Source organism: Schistocerca cancellata, chromosome 4 (assembly GCF_023864275.1).
Source record: "Schistocerca cancellata isolate TAMUIC-IGC-003103 chromosome 4, iqSchCanc2.1, whole genome shotgun sequence".
NCBI lineage: Eukaryota > Metazoa > Arthropoda > Insecta > Orthoptera > Acrididae > Schistocerca > Schistocerca cancellata.
Window position 1 is genome coordinate 817,229,515 of NC_064629.1, and position 23,063 is coordinate 817,252,577.

The window sequence follows — 23,063 nt, forward strand, 5'->3', positions numbered from 1 at the left end:
ACGGGTAATTTCTTCATTGCAAATAACTTTTAACTCGGTAAAGACGTTTGTAATCGCGTATCACCTAGACGAATAGTGACTATTGGCTCATAAAACAAAAACCAACTCGGTTTCTGAACTTCATTAATCACCGAGATACAGACTTTAACTTTTTTTTAAATCGAATTACATCTTTTTTCATCGGGAATAAATCAGACAAGAAATTATGGAGTAAAATTACATTGAATATTGAGATTTTCGTGCTGCTGTTACGGCCTGAATTGCTCTCCGACCGGAAGTTTATCCCACTTTTCCGTCGAGAGTGACATAAACGTCACATATCGGTTGTCTCGGTGTTGCTAATTTCAGTGGAGATTGGCGCATACTTCCATTCAAATGGCCTCCGTGAAAGCATAAAGATCCCCATTTTTAATGTACTGTACTCCGTAATGCCTTTGCAGACCTACGAAAGAGATATATTACTAAATACATTTCATATAGAGCTGCTACAGTGTGGTAAGAACATATCATAATTCCATAAAAAAGATTTTGCTTGTACCTCGGTGTGAAAGAAGTAGCTAAAACACGGTGGTCCCACTTTCTTGAATCCATAATCACTACTCACGTAAGAGAAAAGAGTTATTTTAGGTACGCCAGCCTTTGTTATGTCTGACAAAGTAAACGCTAAAGTTTTACGACTGCGGTATAAAAATCCAAATTAAGAATACAGGGTGAACCTGGACTTAGCCGACGAAATTTCGGAGGTTTCTAAGGGATAAAATGGTTCAAATGGCTCTGAGCACTATGGGACTTAACATTTATGGTCATCAGTCCCCTAGAACTTAGAACTACTTAAACCTAACTAACCTAAGGACAGCACACAACACCCAGCCATCACGAGGCTCTAAGGGATATTTTTTGAGTATTTTTATATAACGGACACGTGATCTGCGAAGGATTTTTACACAACAGTTGCATTACGTTTGATTTCGCAACGTTCAAGACATTCGAGTTGGTTTACATTCCGCCTCTGCGCGAGGTATTAACCACACTGGGTACTGAAGATTGTAACTTGTGGTTTGTTCTTGATCACATTCACAATCCATGGCACTTTTGATGAAGCACCGTTTTCTCATGCTGTCCTTGGAGCTTCCCACTCTTGATCGTAACCTGTTCAGCTACTTGGTTACGAGTCGGCTTTCACTGTGTCGAGGCCTTAGTTAAGCGGCTGCTATCTATCGTCCACCCGCCGAGGTTAGGTAGTCTCCTTCCACATTTCCAACCTTACCTTCTCAGATAGTGCGGTAGCTTGTTAGATATTCGCACAATTTTTTTTTTCGGAATCTTAGCCGTTGTTTAGAAGAACCGCCAAGTCACTTTCGGGTTCGATTTGAAGGCTGTCCCGAACAGCAGCCGCTTCTCTACGTTGAAAGGGAGGTCTCCGTAATAGCCATGAAACGTGTCCGTTGTAGCAGGTTTATAGCAAACTACACTCCTGGAAATGGAAAATAGAACACATTGACACCGGTGTGTCAGACCCACCATACTTGCTCCGGACACTGCGAGAGGGCTGTACAAGCAATGATCACACGCACGGCACAGCGGACACACCAGGAACCGCGGTGTTGGCCGTCGAATGGCGCTAGCTGCGCAGCATTTGTGCACCGCCGCCGTCAGTGTCAGCCAGTTTGCCGTGGCATACGGAGCTCCATCGCAGTCTTTAACACTGGTAGCATGCCGCGACAGCGTGGACGTGAACCGTATGTGCAGTTGACGGACTTTGAGCGAGGGCGTATAGTGGGCATGCGGGAGGCCGGGTGGACGTACCGCCGAATTGCTCAACACGTGGGGCGTGAGGTCTCCACAGTACATCGATGTTGTCGCCAGTGGTCGGCGGAAGGTGCACGTGCCCGTCCACCTGGGACCGGACCGCAGCGACGCACGGATGCACGCCAAGACCGTAGGATCCTACGCAGTGCCGTAGGGGACCGCACCGCCACTTCCCAGCAAATTAGGGACACTGTTGCTCCTGGGGTATCGGCGAGGACCATTCGCAACCGTCTCCATGAAGCTGGGCTACGGTCCCGCACACCGTTAGGCCGTCTTCCGCTCACGCCCCAACATCGTGCAGCCCGCCTCCAGTGGTGTCGCGACAGGCGTGAATGGAGGGACGAATGGAGACGTGTCGTCTTCAGCGATGAGAGTCGCTTCTGCCTTGGTGCCAATGATGGTCGTATGCGTGTTTGGCGCCGTGCAGATGAGCGCCACAATCAGGACTGCATACGACCGAGGCACACAGGGCCAACACCCGGCATCATGGTGTGGGGAGCGATCTCCTACACTGGCCGTACACCACTGGTGATCGTCGAGGGGACACTGAATAGTGCACGGTACATCCAAACCGTCATCGAACCCAACGTTCTACCCTTCCTAGACCGGCAAGGGAACTTGCTGTTCCAACAGGACAATGCACGTCCGCATGTATCCCGTGCCACCCAACGTGCTCTAGAAGATGTAAGTCAACTACCCTGGCCAGCAAGATCGCCGGATCTGTCCCCTATTGAGCATGTTTGGGACTGGATGAAGCGTCGTCTCACGCGGTCTGCACGTCCAGCACGAACGCTGGTCCAACTGAGGCGCCAGGTGGAAATGGCATGGCAAGCCGTTCCACAGGACTACATCCAGCATCTCTACGATCGTCTCCATGGGAGAATAGCAGCCTGCATTGCTGCGAAAGGTGGATATACACTGTACTAGTGCCGACATTGTGCATGCTCTGTTGCCTGTGTCTATGTGCCTGTGGTTCTGTCAGTGTGATCATGTGATGTATCTGACCCCAGGAATGTGTCAATAAAGTTTCCCCTTCCTGGGACAATGAATTCACGGTGTTCTTATTTCAATTTCCAGGAGTGTATAATGAACTTGCTAATACGTTTTAGGTAATTGTTCTCATTGGTAACATGAAATTATCTGTACCAGACTGGAAAAGAATATTGAACAATAGTAAATCACTGTCTCATTGCTGAAGCATGGATGTGCACCTGTTACCCTCACTGTTGTTTTTGAACCGTAAGAGTCTAGTCTACCGTTAGTAGAGGGTCAGTTTGAGTAAAAGTAAACATCGTGTGGCGAGAGCCTCCCATCTGGTAGACCGTTCGCCGGGTGAAAGTCTTTCGATTTGACCCCATTTCGGCGACTTGCGCGTCGATGGGGATCAAATGATGAAGATTAGGACAACACAACATCCAGTCCCTGAGTGACCTATTACTCTGTTTTTACGCTGGGAGTGTTTCTCTACTGTATAAGAAAATATGTCTCGGTTTGGAATTAAATTCGACAAAAAAGTAAAGCTTCGTCACCATCAACAGAGTTTCAGCAAAAGGGAAAGATAGAATTGCATGTGTGGAAGATGTGGACAATACAATGGATGTTGAATTACCCACCAAAAAGGTCCTGAGTGGCTGCTTGCTGCCTACAAGCATGTCTCATACTTACTCATGGAAGTGAAACGTCACGCGACAGATGATTGCTCACGATTACTCACACCCACTGACTCTCGAATTGACTGGCTTGGATTATCATAGATCACAGTGTTCAGAAGGTATTTACCAAATCACAGTTGTCTTACGGCGCCTGGTGAATCGCTTATGTCGAAGTGACATTTTTTGAAACTACAGATACATTTTTCAACAAGCAGCCTTAGCTGACTCTAGGGAAAACAGAAACTTAGCGCGAGCTATAAATAAAGCAACCAGACGAGATAGACATAGTTCCAACCAGTGTGCCACAACAGCTACACAATCTCAGCTGAGATTTTTCACCATAGAGGTTTTCCCTCAGTTACAAAGAGAATGCCGGAGTTAAAAGAAAAACAGAAACGTAAGGACGTCATCCTATCCGAAAAAATGTAATAGACTAACACGAATAAAAATGTAAACACAGAACCTATCTGAAAAAAAATCGGAAATGTTCAGTACCTCTGTTCAGACTTTACCTCGTTTACACGCACGGAATTCAAAACGCTACTGCGACTATTATTGGCAGCGATAAATTTATACATCAATCCACTGCACGTATGTAGTAAAAAACAAATATCAGTAATTAGTATTTAATTCTGAATACTTACTTTTGCTGGGTAGGCGTTAATATTCACAAGAAAATCTGCATGTTTCATAAAAGTAGTTGGTTCGTTTTTTTCTTCCTCGCCATTAGCTAACTGCTAGTGTACAGTCTTGCAATCAGCAGCTACATGAGGCTGGTTGAATATGCTTAATGTAAATCACAGTTGTTTAAGCCAGAAAATTGTGGCTGTTTACCACAACAAATTATATTTTAAGCTTAATAGCAATCGGCTGGGGCCTAAAATATGTTGCGACTGTTTGAATGTGCATACAGCATCATGAAATGAGGAGACTGTGAGATAAAGTAACATCTGATTAGTTCTTCATTGCATAATTGTGCTCTTAAAATGTTGTTGTTGTGATCTTCAGCCGGAATACTGGTTTGATGGAGCTCTCCATGCTACTCTATCCTGTGCGCGCTTCCTCATCTCCGAGTAACTACTGCAACCTACATCCTTCTGAATCTGCTTACTGAACTCATCCTCTCTTGCTCTTCCTCCGCGATTTTTACCCTCCTCCCCCATGATTCCCTCCAGTACTAAACTGGTGATCACTTGATGCCTCAGAATGTGCCCTACCAACCGATCTTTTCTTTTAGTCAAGTTGCGCCACAAGTTTCTCTTCTTTCCAATTCCATTCTGTACCTCCTCATTAGTCAAGTGATTTACCAATCTAATCTTCAGCATTCTTCTGTGGCACCACATTTCAAAAGCTTCTATTCTCTTCTCGTCTAAACTATTAATCCTCTATGTTTTACTTCCATACATGGCTACACTCCCGACAAATACACTCAGAAAAGACTTCCTAACACTTAAATCTATATTCGATGTTAACAAATTTCTCTTCTTCAGAAACGCTTTTCTTTCCATTGTCATTCTACTTTTTATATTCTACTTCGGCTGTTATTTTGCTGCCCAAATAGCAAAACACATCTACTACTTCAAGTGTCTCATTTCCTAATCTAATTCCCTTAGCATTATCTGATCTAATTCAGCTACTTTACATTGTCCTTGTTTTGTTTTTGTTGATGTTCATCTTACATCCTCCTTTCAGGACAACGTCCATTCCGTTCAAGTGCTCTTCGAAGTCCTTTGCTGTCTGTGACAGAATTACAATGTAATATGCAAACCTCAAAGATTTTGTTTCTTTTCCATGAACTTTAATTCTTTCTCCAAATTTTTCTTTGGTTTCCTTTATTACTTGCTCGACATACAGACTGAATATCATCGGGGATAGGCTACAAACATGTCTCACGCCCTTCTCAGCCTGTGCTTTCCCTTCAAACCCCTCGACTCTTATAACTGCCGTCTGGTTTCTGTACAAGTTGTAAATAGCCTTTCGCCCCCTGTACTTTACCCCTGCTGCCTTCAGAATTTCAAAGGGAGTATTCCACTCAACATTGTCAAAAGCTTTCTCTAAGTCTATAAATTGTATGAAACTAGATTTGCGTTTCTTTAACCTATCTTCTAAGATAAGTCGTAGAGTCAGTATCGCCTCGCGTATTCCTACATTGCCCCGGAATTCAAACTGATCTTACCCGAGGTCGGATTCTTCAATTTTTTTCATTCTTCCGTAAAGAACTCATGTTAGTATTTTACAACCATGAATTACTGACAGTTCGCTAGTTATCACACCTGCCGGCAACTGATTTCTTTGGAATTGGAATCATTACATTCTTTTTAAAGTCTGAGGGTATTCCGCACGTCTCATGTACCTGAGACGCCAGATGGAAGAGTTTTGTCATGGTTGGCTCTCCCAAGCTAGTAGTAGTTCTGATGGAATATTGTCTACTTCCGGGGCCTTGTTTCGACTTAGATCTGTCAGAGCTGTGTCAGATTCTTCTCGTATTACCATATCTCCATCTCATCTTCGTCTACGTCCACTTCTCTTTTTATAATATTGTTTTCACGTTTATCTCCTTTGTATAGACCCTCCATATACTGCTTCCAACTTTCAGCTTTCCCTTCTTTGTTTAGGACTGGTTTTCCATCTGAGCTCTTGATATTCATATAGCTGCTTCTCTTTTCCCCAAAGGCCTCTTAATTTTCCTGTAGGCAGTATCTATCTTTCCTCTAGTGAAATATGCTTCTGAATCGTTACATTTGTCCTCTAGCCAGCCCTGCTTAGACACTTTGCACTTCGCGTCTGTCTCATTCTTTAAGCGTTTGTATTCCCTTTCGACTGCTTTACTTGCTGCATTTTTATATTTTCTTCTCAATTCAATATTTCTTATGTTTTTCAAACAATTCTACTAGACCTTTTCTTTTTACCTATTTCATCCTCTGCTGCCTTCACTATTTCATCTCTTAAATATGTCCATTCTTCTCCTGTATCCCTTTCTCCCCTTCTAGTTAACCGTTACCTAATGCCCTCTCTTAAAGTCTCAGGAACCTCTCGCTCTTTCAACTTATCCAGGTCCCATCTTCATAAGTTCCTACCCTTTTAACCTGCAGCACATAACCAGCAAATTGTGGTCAGAGTCCATATCCGCCCCTGGAAATGTCTTACAATTTAAATTCTGGTTTCAAAATCTCTGTCTTATCATTATATAATCATTCTGAAACCTTCCGGTGTCTCGAGGTCTCTCTCACACGTACAATCTTTTATTATGATTCTTAACCCAAGTGTTACCGATGGTCAGATTATAGTCTGTGCAAAATCCTACCAGACGGTTTCATTCATTCCTTTCCCCGAGTCCATATTACCCTACTATTTATCATTCTCTTCCTTTTCCTACTATCGAATTCCAGTCCTACATCACAATTAAACAGCCGGCCGCTGTGGCCGAGCGGTTCTAGCGCTTCAGTCCGGAACCGCACTGCTGCTACGGTCGCAGGTTCGAATCCTGACTCGGGCATGGATGTGTGTGATGTCCTTAGGTTAGTTAGGTTTAAATAGTTCTAAGTCTAGGGGACTGATGACCTCAGATTTTAAGTCCTATAGTGCTTAGATTCTGTGTGGCACGGATTCTACAGTTCGTTAGCAGGTTTCCGAAGGATTTTGGCGCCAAATGTCGACGCACAGGTCACACAACTCCCGTAAATTACGGGCCTGTGATTTGTGGGCGCAGAACTGGCGCCTGATATTGTCCCAGATATGTTCCAACAGGATCGGATCAGGCGAATTTGGTGGCCTGCGCATCAACGTGAATTCATTATCACACTGCTGAAGCGCTGTGACATGATTCTGGCCTTATGACACAGGTAGTTATCCTGTTGGAAGGCACCATCGCTGTCGGTGCAGACATAAAGCACGAAGGAATGCAGGTACCCGCAATAAAATTCAAAAAAGCTCGTGGTGCCTTCGATTATTACCACATGTAGTTGTTGTTTTTGAACTCCTGAACGGTCCATTATAATGCTCCGTAGTAGTTAAAAGATGGAGCTGAGGACGGGTACCGAGCGAGGTGGCGCAGTGGTTAGCACACTGGACTCGCATTCGGGAGGACGACGGTCCAATCCCGTCTCCGGCCATCCTGATTTAGGTTTTCCGTGATTTCCCTAAATCGCTTCAGGCAAATGCCGAGATGGTTCCTTTGAAAGGGCACGGCCGATTTCCTTCCCCATCCTTCCCTCACCCGAGCTTGCGCTCCGTCTCTAATGACCTCGTCGTCGACGGGACGTTAAACACTAATCTCCTCCTCCTCCTCCTCCTCTGAGGACGGGTGTAACTCTGACGTGCTTAGTTTCTCACACTTTTTACAAGTCCGCAATGCCATAACGAATAAGCAGACGCAAATAAGTAGCTATTCTGCGGGTTCATCTATCTGGCCCGGAGGGCCGAAAAATTTACGCACCATTTCACTTGCAGCCGTCTGGTTTCTGCGTTCATACATTTCAGTTCAGAGTGTACAGTGCGAGAAGACTCACTGCCATCGCCTTTTATCCATCCAAATAATAAAACATAAAGTAAGGTATTTGATATATACTTCACCTTTATTCTAACAAATGAAAAGCGTGTTCTGCTCACTGCGCACCTTGTCGGACTGAGACACGTGTCTACTCGCTGCGGCATCTCCAAGTTACCTACCATGTTCATTGGCAGTGAAAGCTGGAATCTGCTCGCTAGTACGGTGACTGGACGTCCGGTGAGTGTCGACAGTCGGCCTTTTCAGATGAATGACGTTTTATGTTCCATCGGACAGATGGCCGTTGGCGTGTACGGCCTGAAACGTCTAAAAAATTGGGGGTCCAGGCTGGAGGAGAGAGCGTTATGGCCTGGGGAATGTTTTCGTGGCATTTCCTGGATGATCTCGTATTTCTGGAAGGCATATACGATCAAGACAAGTGTGGGGTCCTGCCCACTCGTCTCGTATATGGTACCCAAAGAATGTTACGTTCTCGGAATGCTATGCGACAATTCAGGCAAATAACATTAGTAGTTTTATTTCAATAAAGCAGATTTGACAACACTTCACTTTGGGATTTACAAGGAGTAGTCGCAAACGGTGGGCAACATGCAAACAGTAATGTTCTTCGCTATAGACAATGTCCAAGTAAGCAATTGATACGGATCGCTACTAACTTCTATCGTAGCACTCTCTCCTAGGCCGTGCTAATACTCTGCGAATACTGTCCACTAATGTACGGACGAGTCTGGTAGGAGTGGCGCTTATATTCACTTCGGCAAGATGCCGCTCCTATCGTGGTGACGTCCTGGTCAGCGCACTATTGGCCGACGTCGTTTCGCCGTCTTCTCTTCTCTTGCGTTCTTCATCTTCTTTCCGGCGCTTGGGGTTACTCCAGAACAACAAGTATGCCTCTATCCTTGGGGATCGTGTTCACCCCTACACGCAGTTTGTTTATCCTTGGCACAATTGCATCTGCCAGCAGGACAATGCAACGCGTCACACAGCTCGCAGTACGTGCGTGGTTGGAGGAGCAGCGGGATGCGTTTACCGCACTCCCCTGGCCACCAAACTCACCGGATTTAAACCCAATCGAGATTCCACCTCCAAGGGCTGTTCGTGCCATGGATCCTCAAACGGGAGACCTAGCGCAGCTGGCGACGGCACAGGAGTCGGCATGGCTCCAAATCCCTGTCGGTAGCTTCCAGAACCTCAATGACTCTCTTCCTGCACGTCTCGCATTGGTCCGCGCTGCAACACTTGGTTATTCACGCCTTTGACTGGTGGTCACATTAATGAGACTCGACAGTATATGACAACCTCAAGCACATTACACGTTAGATGTTACGAGGGGCGTTCAATAAGTAATGCAACACATTTTTTTTGCCTCGTCCAGTTTTGGTGGAAAAATGCGAAATTTGTTGTGTAACATCCTGGAATATTCCCGCTTCAGCCCTTATAGGTTCATGGAGATCTGATAGGTGGTGGTGCTATACGCATCCTTTAAAACGTCGTCTGTAACGGAGTTGCATTCCAAACAGAGAACTGTCACTGCGTTTCTTTCGGCTGAAAACCAGAGCATCGCAGATATTCATAGCCATTTGAAGATTATGTACGGAGACCTGGCAGTGAACAAAAGCACGGTGAGTCGTTGGGCGAGGCGTCTGTCATCATCGGAGTAAGGTCGCACAAACCTGTCCGATCTCCCGCGTCCAGGCCAGCCACACAGCTGTGATTCCAGCAATGTTGGAACGTGCGGGTATTCTCGTTCAAGATAATGACAGATCAGAATCAGACACCTCGTTGCTCAACTGGACGTTTCTGTTGACAGTGCTGAGCTCGTCCACCAGATGGGGCACTCAAAGTTCTGTGCCAGCTGGATTCCTCGTCGCCTAACAGGAGAACATAAGGAACAACAAAGGACCATCTGTACGGAAATGCGTGCGCGTTACGAGCCTGATTGTGACAAATTTTTGTCGAACTTCATCGCAGGCGGTGAAGCATGGATTCATCACTTCGAACCGGGAACAAAAAGGCAGTCAATGTAGTGCGGCCACACCACTTCCCCTCCTCAGAAAAAGTCGGTTAAATCATGGCAACGATCTTTGGGACTCTGAAGGAGTTATTCTGTTTGATGTCCTCCCTCCGAATTACATCTACATCTACATCTACGTGATTACTCTGCTATTCACAATAAAGTGCCTGGCAGAGGTTTTCAATGAACCACCTTCATACTGTCTCTCTACCGTTCCACTTTCGAACGGCGCGCGGGAAAAACGAGCACTTACAGTTTTCTGTTCGAGCCCTGATTTCTCTTATTTTATCGTGATGATCGTTTCTCCCTACGTAGGTGGGTGCCAACAGAATTCACGTATCATGCCTGTGTCACTATCTCCCCTATTTCGCGATAATACAAAACGAGCTGCCCTTCTTTGTACATTTTCGATGTCATCCGTCAGTCCCACCTGATGCGGATCCCACACTGCACAGCAGTACTCCAGAATAGGGCGGACAAGCGTAGTGTAAGCAGTCTCTTTGATAGACCTGTTGCACCTTCTAAGGGTTCTGCCAATCAATCACAGTCTTTGGTTTGCTCTACCCACAATATTATCTATGTGATCGTTCCTATTTAGGTTATTTGTAACTGTAATCCCTAAGTATTTAGTTGAATTTACAGCCCTCAGATTTGTGTAACTTATCGCCTAATCTAAATTTAACTGTCTTGCTGCATCTGTTTGGCCCAATGAAGGAGACACTCTGTGGGGGTAAACCTAATCAACTGAACAATTACGATGAAATGAAGTTCATGATTTTCGATTTACAATTTAATCACGCCCATCACGTCGCAGAACAGATCTTCTCCTGCATATGTACTTCACTTCAATGTCAGCTTCAGAATCCAAAAAAAAGGACAACAGCGATGTTTATTATTAAACAGCTCTACGCTATTTCTTTAATGAAATACTTATTCGTTTCATTAATTTACACTGCATCTGTGAATTGCAACATAGAATTGTTCAAAAAACGGATCTCTCACACCACCTACGGATATCGTTATGCACTTGGATTCCATGAACAAAGCATGTTACCAGTGTTAAAATAGCATCTCACAAACCTCTTTACTGACTCCACTGTACAGTACTTCGCAATCTGGCATTAATCGGCTGCAGTGGGGCGGAGCGTCTGACAACCGATACGAGCACATGTTTGAAAGCTGTACATCCAGGTCAGAATTATGGCCCAAATTTTCGGACGGGATCTGTTGCTGGGGCTGACAACTTGCAGGTGTGCGTTTTTCTCCTTGAAATATGAGGTCAAGCTGGTCGTGTTTCTTTGAGGGTCCCTTTAAACCCTTTCCGCATAACACTAGATATGAAGTAGCACTGTGCTGTTAGCGTTACTCGTCACATTTCGCAATTGTTTTGCGACTAATTCGACTTCTGCAATTGAAGAGGCTCTGTCTTTCAGACAACTGATATCGTTACACAGAAAAAAGGCTCTCTTGCTTCACTACTACAGTAGATAAAAAGTTAGCAAATTTCAGTTGCACAACAAAATACTAGGCTCTTTATGAAACTTCCTGGCAGATTAAAACTGTGTGCCCGACCGAGACTCGAACTCGGGACCTTTGCCTTTCGCGGGCAAGTGCTCTACCATCTGAGCTACCGAAGCACGACTCACGCCCGGTCCTCACAGCTTTACTTCCGCCAGTATCTCGTCTCCTACCTTCCAAACTTTACAGAAGCTCTTCTGGGAACCTTGCAGAACTAGCACTCCTGAAAGAAAGGATACTGCGGAGACTTGGCTTAGCCACAGCCTGGGAGGGGGGGGGGGGGGGGGGAGCTCAGATGGTAGAGCAGTTGCCCGCGAAAGGCAAAGGTCCCGAGTTCGAGTCTCGGTCGGGCACACAGTTTCAATCTGCCAGGAAGTTTCATATCAGCGCACACTCCGCTGCAGAGTGAAAATCTCATTCTGGAAACATCCCCCAGTAAGTATTCGCGAAATAGTAAATCAACTGAAATCTCTCAATAGAGGAAAAACGGTTGAACATGATGTGGTAGTTGTATTATTCGGCATAGATTATGCGAAAGAACTTGTTACCCTTCAAGCAGCAGTTTATCGTAGGTCGTTGGAGGGATGTAGGATGCCAGGTGGTTGGAAAAATACGCAACTCATTCCTTCTGTTAAGAAGGATCACCGGCGATCCGTCAATCCGTTGTAGTATTAGAGAGCATGTTTTATGCTAGTATAATATGTCGTTTCTCGTAACCTAACATTGCCTGTGTGGTAATCAACGTGGATTCTGCAAACAGCGCTCTTGTGAAGCCCAACTCACTCCATCCGTCAGATCCAGACGGCAGCAGATAACGTCGCCTAGGTTAACGCCCTGTTTCTTGACTCCCAGAATACTTTCGAAATATTTCCAAAGTGCAGCCTAGTAAACTACACTACTGGCCATTAAAATTGCTACACCAAGGAGAAATGCACGTGATAACGGGTATTCATTGAACAAATGTATTATACTAGAACTGACATGTGATTACATTTTCACGCAATTTGGGTGCATAGATCCAGAGAAATCAGTACCCAGAACAACCATCTCTGGCCGTAATAACGGCCTTGATACGCCTGGGCATTGAGTCAAACAGAGCTTGGATGACGTGTACAGGTACAGCTGCCCGTGCAGCTTCAACACGATACCACAGTTCATCAAGAGTAGTGACTGGCGTATAGTGACGAGCCAGTTGCTCGGCCACCATTTGCCAGACGTTTTCAATTGGTGAGAGATCTGGAGAATGTGCTGGCCATGGCAGCAGTCGATCATTTTCTGTATCCAGAACGGCCCGTACAGGACCTGCAACATGCGGTCGTGCATTATCCTGCTGAAATGTAGGCTTTCGCAGGGATCGAATGAAGGGTAGAGCCACGGGTCGTAATACATCTGAAATGTAACGTCCACTGTTCAAAGTTCCGTCAATGCGAACACGAGGTGACCGAGACGTGTAACCAATGGCATCCCCATACCAGCACGCAGGGTGATACGCCAGTATGGCGATGACGAATACACGTTTCCAACGTGCGTTCGCTGCGATGTCGCCAAACACGGATGCGACCCTCATGAGGCTGTAAACAGAACCTGGATTCATCCGAAAAAATGACGTTAAGCCATTCGTGGACAAAGGTTCGTCGTTGAGTATACCATCGCAGGCGCTCCTGTCTGTGATGCAGCGTCAAGGGTAACCGCAGCCACGGTCTCCGAGTTGATAGTCCATGGTGCTGCAAACGTCGCCGAACTATTCGTGCAGATGGTTGTTGTCTTGCAAACGTCCCCATCTGTTGACTCAGGGATCGAGACGTGGCTGCACGATTCGTTACAGCCATGCGGATAAGATGCCTGTCATCTCGACTGCTAGTGATACGAGGCCGTTGGGATCCAGCACGCCGTTCCGTATTACTCTCCTGAACCCACCGATTCCATATTGTGCTAACAGTCATTGGATCTCGACCAAAGCGAGCAGCAATGTCGCGATACGATAAACCGCAATCGCGATAGGCTACAATCCGACCTTTATCAAAGTCGGAAACGTGATATTACGCATTTCTCCTCCTTACACGAGGCATCACAACAACGTTTCACCGGGCAACGCCAGTCAACTGCTGTTTGTGTATGAGAAACCGGTTGGAAACTTTCCTCATGTCAGCACGTTGTAGGTGTCGCCACCGGCGCCAACATTGTGTGATTGCTCTGAAAAGTTAATCATTTGCATATCACAGCATCTTCTTCCTGTCGGTTAAATTTCGCGCCTGTAGGACGCCATCTTCGTTGAGTAGCAATTTTAATGGCCAGTAGTGTAACTATGAGTTAACGGAATTTCGGACCAGTTTTACAATTGGATTGAAAGTTTTGTAGCTACAACAGCTCAGCGCGTCTACCTTAACGAGGAGAAATCGTTAGCTGAGAAAATATCTTTGGACGTAGGCTGGGGCACTTGTAAAATTGTTCACAATATACACCAATAAGCGCCGGCCGGGGTAGCCGAGCGGTTCTAGGCGCTACATGGTGGACCCGCGCGACTGCTACGGTCGCAGGTTCGAATCCTACCTCGGGCATGGATGTGTGTGCTGTCCTTAGGTTAGTTAGGTTGAAGTAGTTCTAAGTTCTGGGGGACTGATGATCTTAGAAGTTAAGTCCCATAGGGCTCAGAGCCATTTTGAACACCAATAAGCCAAAACATTATGACCACTGCCCGCCGCGACGTTGGATGCCGTTGCGGCCACGTGACGCGGTAACGAAAGTATGTAAGCGGAGCAGAGATGGACAAGGGATCACCCTAGCGAAGATATGGGTTGATGGGTAAATCCACTGAGGGTAGGATATTATTGTGCAGAGCTTGTGAACGAGTATCTCCAAAACGACGAAGCTGGTCGAATGTTCTCGTGCTACGATCGTGAGCATCTATGGAAAGAGGAAGAAGGTTCGTGGAACTACCACTAGGCGCTAAATAGTTGGACGTACGTAGATTGTTTGGTTCGGAGGCTCCTCTGCTCTGTAAAGTGGGATAGATGGTAATCTGTGGCATTTCTGCAGAAAGAGCAAAATGCTCGTGAACGCACAAGTGTTTCGGAGCACACCGTTCGTAGTGCATTGTTGAACAAGGAGATCCGCAGTAGACCACCCCTGCGTGTTCACATGTTGACCAAACGATATCGTCAGTTACGATTGTAGTGGGTGCGGTATCGTCGGGATTCGACCGTCGATCAATGGAAACGTGTCGGCTCTTCGGTTGAATCACATTTTTGATACATTAGGTCGATGGTCGTCTCCACAGACGCCGTCATCGGGGCCGCTCGAAACGTGCAGCGCGCCACGGACACAGGCTGGTGGGCACAGTATTTTGCTACGGATGACATTCTCCTGCCCTTACATAGGACCTATGGTAACAATCGAAGACACGCTGACAGCTGCGAACAACCTGCATCCCATCATGCTTGATGTCTGCGCCGACGGCGATTTCATCTTTCAGCAGTATAATTTTCCGTATCCTGGAGCCAAAAGCACGCTACAGTGGTTTGAAGAGCTTTGTAGTGAACTCACTTTGATGTCTCAGCGACCATATTCGCCTGATGTAAATCTTTTGGAGCCCATGAGGGTCCCTATCGGGCGCCATCAGCGCGTACGCAGATCAGTAACCCGTTATTTATGCGAATTACATGAACTGTGCGTAGACATCTAATACCACATACCTCCATAAACCTAGCAACAAACTGTCGAATCCCGGACACGCAGAGTCATTGATGTGTTTCGTTCCAGAGACGGACAAACAAGCTATTAAGCAGTTGGTCATAACAGTTTGGCTCGTCATTGCATATAAACGACCTGGTGAACAACGTTTGAAGTTGCATGCGGATATTTCTGGTGTACACAGGCAAGTCACAAGATTAGAAAATTGTAGCTAAATGTAGGAAAATCTGCAAAGAATGACTGGTTTTCAACGTAAACAGACAGGAAGACCAATTATTTAGTTACACGATCGAAGATTAGTCTTCAGAAACCACCATAGCCGTTGAATATCCGGAAGTATGCATCCCAGTCGATGTAAACTGGAACGACCACACAAAAATAATCATAGGAAAGGCAGATGGAAGACTGAGGTTCATTGGAAAACCTTAATGAAATATGGTTTACCTACGAAAATTTTATTATCTGTTCGAGTCAGAAACAAATATAACACATTTTAATTACCTTTAAAAGCAAATGAGAGAAAGAATTATCGAGTTACGCTACCGTTGACTAAAATCTTGCAACTTAAATTGCGATCGGAGTTGCAAGCAGAAAAATCTTCTGTGCGAGGTGACATGGTACAGCTGACACACAGTGAGTGTGCCGTGGTCTGAGCTTCTCCGCAGTTACGGTTGATGGTATCCACAGGGAAGTGACATTTCTGGAGATTACTCCTGGATTTTCCAACTCTAGAACGAAGGCGAATGAACGATCTACACAAGATCTATTTCTGTTCAAGCCCAGGTGACAGAATTTCCGAAAAGAGAGGCCAAGTAGTGCTACTTTCGAGACGCTTAATCCACAATTGTTTCCTTGCTGTAGCTGCTGTTTTTTGCAAGACTGCAAGGATCTTGAGGAAACTTATTCTGAACCTCAATTTTGGGGTGCCGAACGTGTCCATCTAATATATGGTTTCCCTGATGAGCCTAATTTGTTGACTCCGCGTTGTCAGCTAGTTCACAACGAAAATCTTGTGGCATGAGGACTGTGCGAGCTGGTGGAGTTTGACCAGTGGTGTGGATTTCAAACAACTTGTAACAAGCCTACGTCTAGTGCCTTGTCAACTATGTTTACATGGGTAGATTTGTACCGTACTGGACACCCATACTCTGCGACACTGTAAAATATTGCTAGTGCCGTGGTTCCCAGGGTTTGTGGTCGAGAACACCGGCTATACCATGGCTTCCGCGTTTATAGTCTTCTCGCAACACTCCTTGTACATCAGAATACGATAAAATAGCGCCGTTCGAACTATTTACATATATTTGCTCATCAGTCAGGAATACTTACAAGTTTGGATTAACAGAGGAAATACGTAAGATATAAAAAAAATATCTTACGTACGTATTTCCTCTGCGCGATGGTTCATGTAGTAAGACCGACAGCATTATGGAGATACAAGCAGGTGAGAGGTAACTAGGTGAGAGGTCATAACGATTAAGGCGCAGAATGAATTGTGACTGAAAGCTAGAAACTGGGTCGATACCAAGATACCATACGTGGTGTGAGGGACCAATTCAGTAGTGTTCTTCTCGATTCGAAATCGAGTGTAGTGGGATTCTAGTCCGCGTCCAGTCATCCAGACTGTGATTCATGCGATTTCCCTAAATCGATTACGGCGAATGCCAGTAAAGTTCCTTTCAAAAAGACACAGTACTCCCCCATCTTGTTACATCTGTGCTCCGTCGCTAATGAGCTCGTTGTCGACGGAACGTTAGACCCCAATTTTCCTTTTTCTTAACGATGTATTCATCCTACGCTCGTACCAGACGCTAAGAGAAAGGTGATATTCATCACGAAGAGGTTTTTCTGTTAAAATTCCGGGAATATACGTTCCCTAAAAGAGTCAAGTAAGATATTGCTTCCTCCAACATATATCTCGCGAAAAGACGATGATGGTAAAATCAGAGAAATGCGAGCTCTTACGGAGATTTCCGGCAGTCGTTCTCCTCGTGTATCATTCGTGGATGTAAGAGGAAAGGGTAGAAAAGATAGATGTGCACCAACAAGTTTCCACTTCAAGCAGTAAGATGCCTTACAGTGTATAGATGTAAATGTAGTTTCCGTGCTGCTCGTTAAATGTGTGTGCTCTTAAAATATAAAGAGCTACTGATATACGGTTGTGAACACAGCGGTAACTTCACAAACTCTCGACTGAAGCAACCCGGTAATACAGTCACCAAACGAACAAAGTGCACGATCAGCATTGCGGTCATCTGCATAATATGCGGTGGTTAGCAGCATAGGTAGCGGAGAGCCCGGCAAAAAGTCCACGCTAAGGTATTCATATTTTTCTAAGCCGAATAGTAATAGAAGGAAATCAGTGACTGTAATCTGCAACTACTGAAGTTTAATGTTGAATAGTTTCATTACCTTAGTACTACCTGTGTATTACCTATGTACCTATGTACTTTAACCAATGAAATTATTATAAATTAACCACTCATTTTTAAACTCAAAAATAAGGGCTAAAAAACTGCTTTAACAAACAGACAAGTAAATATATTTTATTGTGGAACATAATTCGAATTAAATTATTTACACTTTTCACATATGAAATTCAAACTGGGTTCCTCGAATCCTGTGCAGAGTTCGTGGGCCCAGAGGGAGCACAACAGGCACCATATCCACTGCTCTTCTGGTCGTCAATTTAAAAACTTTTCTTCGCAGTACATGCACTTTCTGTCTTCATAATTGTCGCCAAAGAGAGCTCTTCTAGGGCTGGGTTTCCTGCTCTTTGCACTCGTCTTTTTATTGCCTTCTCATTCGTTTTTTCTTCTTTTTATTTTCTTTTTCTTCTCTTTCTTTATTTTCCACTTCTGGGTCATCGTTATAAGGACTCGCTGTAAGTATCGCCTGGAGCCCATCTTCCGGCCGCTGCTTTAACGTTTTCCCCAACTCAAAGTGGCCAGAAGCCACCGCCAAAATGGCCACTTTGCCCGCATGGACACCTTTACACAAAAGCTGCATACCCTCTCGTAGTAATACAGAATTTTCAATGTCTAAAGTAGGATTATGGAGCCAACATATTACACTTTAAACACTGTTTCATTAAAAAGACGTAAGTCTCATATCATCATCACAATAAATGAATAAACTGACCACTTACGCCGGCCGCGGTGGTCTAGCGGTTCTAGGCGCTCAGTCCGGAACCGCGGGACTGCTACGGTCGCAGGTTCGAATCCGGCCTCGGGCATGGATGTGTGTGATGTCCTTAGGTTAGTTAGGTTTAAGTAGTTCTAAGTTCTAGGGGACTGATGACCACAGATGTTAAGTCCCATAGTGCTCAGAGCGATTTGAACCATTTTTTTGACCACTTACCTTACATCGTGATAACTGAAATCCACAAAAAATTATTATAACTCTGAGGAGCGGCACCGCAAACAGGTTGAACTTCGTGGGGTGACTGGGCCCTCCAGGGAGAATAAGTTGACGCTTATCCCACGTCACGCTAGCATCTCATAGCCCACAGAACCCTAATAGCCACTTTGCCCGCCATGGTCACTTTATACGGCTCTCCCTTGCACTGCACATGACAACCATGCCATCGACTACGCTCTGCATGAACACACTTCCGTTTACACGAGGCCTTTCTATTTTGAATTTGGTCATATTGTCCTACAATGAAATTGAAAATAGTTTTTATCAATAACTTAAGCGACTGCATTATAAAATTTATGAAATAATTCTTCAGTTTCAGTAACATTTTACTAATATTTATGAGCACGAGGCGTTTCGGCAAAATGTAACTATAAAGCACCTGATGATGGTAGCATGCCGCTGAAGCGTAAAAAAATGACTGAAGCAGGACAAATATTTTATAAATTTTATCATTAATATTACGGAATTAATTTGTTGTTAGCTTTCATAATAAGTCACTATTACTCACCGACAATGTTTACAGAACAAACATTTCGATCATTACTATCGAATATCTGAATATAAAACACATACGTTTAGAATTTCGTCAAGTCACTTGAATTACGTGGCTTCCCAGGAATATTTAACAGCCGTTGGGATTTTGAAACAAAGTGTGCTTCACAATTAAATTTCAGAGACTGTTTTGTACGCTGAAAATTTATGTATATTAGTTATTTTATGGTATTTATTTTTTTAACATGTTAGTCTGTTATACTGACTTCTGTCATCCTCCCTTTCAGAGACTCATGCTACAGGAAGCTGCTCAGGCTACGTTTACATTTCTGACAAGAAACCCAGACAATGAGGTTATGAAGGCCAATCTCAAATTCTATTCCACGCTTCCTGAGGTGGAAATGTCAGAAATAACAAATCTCGAAGCAGCGGTAAGTTGCTAAATTCATAAATAATTTTATTTATTTGTCCTGAGAATACAATAAGTAACTGATTAACAATTCTGTGAATACAGAAATCTATTATAGTATTATATTGAGTTGTTTTACGATAATATCCAATTAGCCAGCGAAGAAACGTTTCTTCCACATCAAAGAAGCTTCATATGTTAAAAGAAATTCTTGCAAGGACTATGTACTGTGGTTACGGATTTACTGGCTGTTTCTTTAGTAAATCGCATTGCCATTGGTTGTGCCCCCTCACCTGTTTAGTAGTGCCTCCTAGCAGAAACTCACGCTATCATTATTTATATACTTTCAAAAACGTTGCAAGTAGAATTGTGTAAAACCTATACAATCAAATCAGTTCAGAAACTATTAAAAGAGCTCATTTCTTCCCTTGTGAGCGGTTCCACGGCCGCAGTAAATGTTTTTAGGCTAAAACCATTCTGCCATTTTCAACTATTTAGTTTTTTACGAATTTTTCTTTATTTCATCATTTAGTTGAGCACCACCTGCTGCTTACGGCGTCTGAGCAATATTAAGTGCTACAAAAATCAGACTTCCATCCACACTTCACAGACATTGCATGAGAGTATGAAAATTCTCTATTCCAGTGGCTGTGAAGTGTAAATAGAGCTGTGTTTTTTGAACTGTGTGGTAATGGACACGCGCCGAAATCAGATGATAGTGCGCAATGGAATGCTGTAATAAAGAAATTTTCACTTTAAAAAAATTAAGTAGCTGAAGGTGGTAAAGTGGCTTTAACCTTCAAAAAACCATTTAAGAGTATTCTGTGTGTACTGCGAACCTGTCTCGAGTGCCAAATTATGTCCTGAGTAGTTTAAAACCGTCTCATGTACAAGAGGTATACCAGCAAAGGAGTGTATCCTTGTCTGCTTGCGTAGGCCTAGAGGAAGTATCTTGCACGAAAATCAACTGAACGCCTGCCGCTCGGCTCAGTTTTATACAGTGCAGATACCACTATTCTTCGTCTTCCTGTGGGACGGGAATATCAGCATACGAATAAGTTCAAATTATGGTGAATGTCTGAGTTCCAATAAATCGGTTGTGACATACTGTGACATACTGACTGGCATGGCGCTTGCTGCTACGACATACACGTATATGCAGCAGATAGATGAGAGCTGGACGCCGCGGCAAGCGTGTATTCACGTAATGTAACCACAACACAAAACCACCGCCAATTTATCCATCAGGCCACCTTCAGAGCTGAAACTGGGTGGTACTGTGAAGGAGATAATTTCGGTAACATTGAATATAGAATGCAATGCTGGGTTGTCTTTTCTGAAGATATTTGTCTCTAGCGAAGCCATGCATGGAAGTGAAATATGGACAATAAACAGCTGAGAGAAGGTGAGAATAGACGCTTTTGAAATGTGGTGCTACAGAAGAATGTTGAAGTTTAGCTGGGTAGATCGCGTTAGTAATGAGGAGGTAGCAAGTAAAACTGGAGAGGCATGAAATTTGTGGCACAACTTGACTCAAGGAAGAGATCTGTTAACTAGACATCTTTTGAGACTTCAAGGGATCACCAATTTACTACTGTAGGGAAGTGTGGGGGAGAGGGCGGCGGAGTAAAAATCGTTTAGGGAAACCAACAGATGAATACCGTAAGTAGATTGAGAAGGCTGTAGGTTATAGTAGTTATTCGGAGATGAAGAGGCTTACAGAGGATAGTGTAGCATGGAGAGTTGCATCGAACCAGTCGTGAGACTGAAGACAACACAACAACAACAGCAACAATAACAACAACAACTAACATGACAATCATCCTTAAAAGCAGAGTAATCCTTAATGCACAAGTAAACTTAGTAATGAACAATTATTTATTTTCTGCAATACTCCTACAGCTCAGTAAGAGTCAGTGTGAGAGATAAGGGCAGATTTAGAAATAAAAAGTTTGTTTAAACACGTACCTCAAATTAAAAAACGGAATGGGTGGATGTTATTACACTGCCAGAGAAAAAAGGTAAAGTACTTCGAAATCTACAAGGAAACGAAATGAAACTTTGTGAATTGAGAGGCTCTGTGATGTTGTTGCAGTGATCAGAAAATCAAGTCAAATTTACAGAGAATACTACAACGTTTCAACCCCTCTGGCCTGGATCCATGCTCTGATTCGGTTGGAAAGCGTCTCATAAAGTGCTGTTGTATCCATTCCTGAGGCAGGCTGCCCCACATACGTTGTAACTGGACTTCGATCTCATGGATAATGCCAATGGTATCGAGTTTACGTCCAAGACGGTCGTACACATGTCCTATCGGAGACAGATCTGGGAATCTTGCTGCCCATGGGAATACCCCAATACCATGCAGATAGTTCATGGAGATACGTGCTATATGTGGACTGACATTGTCCGGTTGCGAAATGGTATCACGAAAATGTGACGCCTGAGGACACACATGGGAACATTGTGCATCCGTGCCATACCACTGTACTGTCAAAGTTCCCTCAATCGCTCTCATCTGCGACCTAATGCAATAGGCGATGGCTTGTTACATAATAATCTACATCTACATCTACATCCATACTCCGCAAGCCACCTGACGGTGTGTGGCGGAGGGTACCTTCAGTACCTCCATCGGTTCTCCCTTCTATTCCAGTCTCGTATTGTTCGTGGAAAGAAGGATTGTCGGTATGCCTCTGTGTGGGCTCTAATCTCTCTGATTTTATCCTCATGGTCTCTTCGCGAGATATACGTAGGAGGGAGCAATATACTGCTTGACTCTTCGGTGAAGGTATGTTCTCGAAACTTTGACAAAAGCCCGTACCGAGCTACTGAGCGTCTCTCCTGCAGAGTCTTCCACTGGAGTTTATCTATCATCTCCGTAACGCTTTCGCGATTACTAAATGATCCTGTAACGAAGCGCGCTGCTCTCCGTTGGATCTTCTCTATGTCTTGTATCAACCCTATCTGGTACGGATCCCACACTGCTGAGCAGTATTCAAGCAGTGGGCGAACAAGCGCACTGTAACCTACTTCCTTTGTTTTCGGATTGCATTTCCTTAGGATTCTTCCAATGAATCTCAGTCTGGCATCTGCTTTACCGACAATCAACATTATATGACCATTCCATTTTAAATCACTCCTAATGCGTACTCCCAGATAATTTATGGTATTAACTGCTTCCAGTTGCTGACCTGCTATTTTGTAGCTAAATGATAAAGGATCTATCTTTCTGTGTATTCGCAGCACATTACACTTGTCTACATTGAGATTTAGTTGCCATTCCCTGCACCATGCGTCAATTCGCTGCAGATCCTCCTGCATTTAATGCTAGGAATGAAACGCTAGTCTCTCCAAAACATTGGAAGAATGGGATCTCTCGCCCAGGTCGCTGCCATACTCGCCGAACATGGTCATCCAGGGTAGTGCAGAACCGTGATTCACAGCTGAACACAGTGCGATACCATTCATTACAAGTCCGTGCTTCCAGGTCACGTCACCACTCCAAACGCAGCCATTTCTGTCGTGATGTTAACCCCAACCCATGCATGG

The 23,063-nt window shown here is 44.4% G+C and overlaps 1 protein-coding gene across 1 annotated transcript in view; it reads left to right on the top strand.

The window, feature by feature from the left end:
* The window catches only part of LOC126184829 (prolyl 3-hydroxylase 1-like), a 450,484-nt gene that overhangs the window by 167,642 nt on the left and 259,779 nt on the right, over positions 1-23,063 (top strand). The window contains exon 2 of the mRNA XM_049927417.1: positions 19,390-19,533. Within this exon, the coding sequence (XP_049783374.1) occupies positions 19,390-19,533 (144 nt within the window). The remainder of the gene's footprint in view (positions 1-19,389; positions 19,534-23,063) is intronic.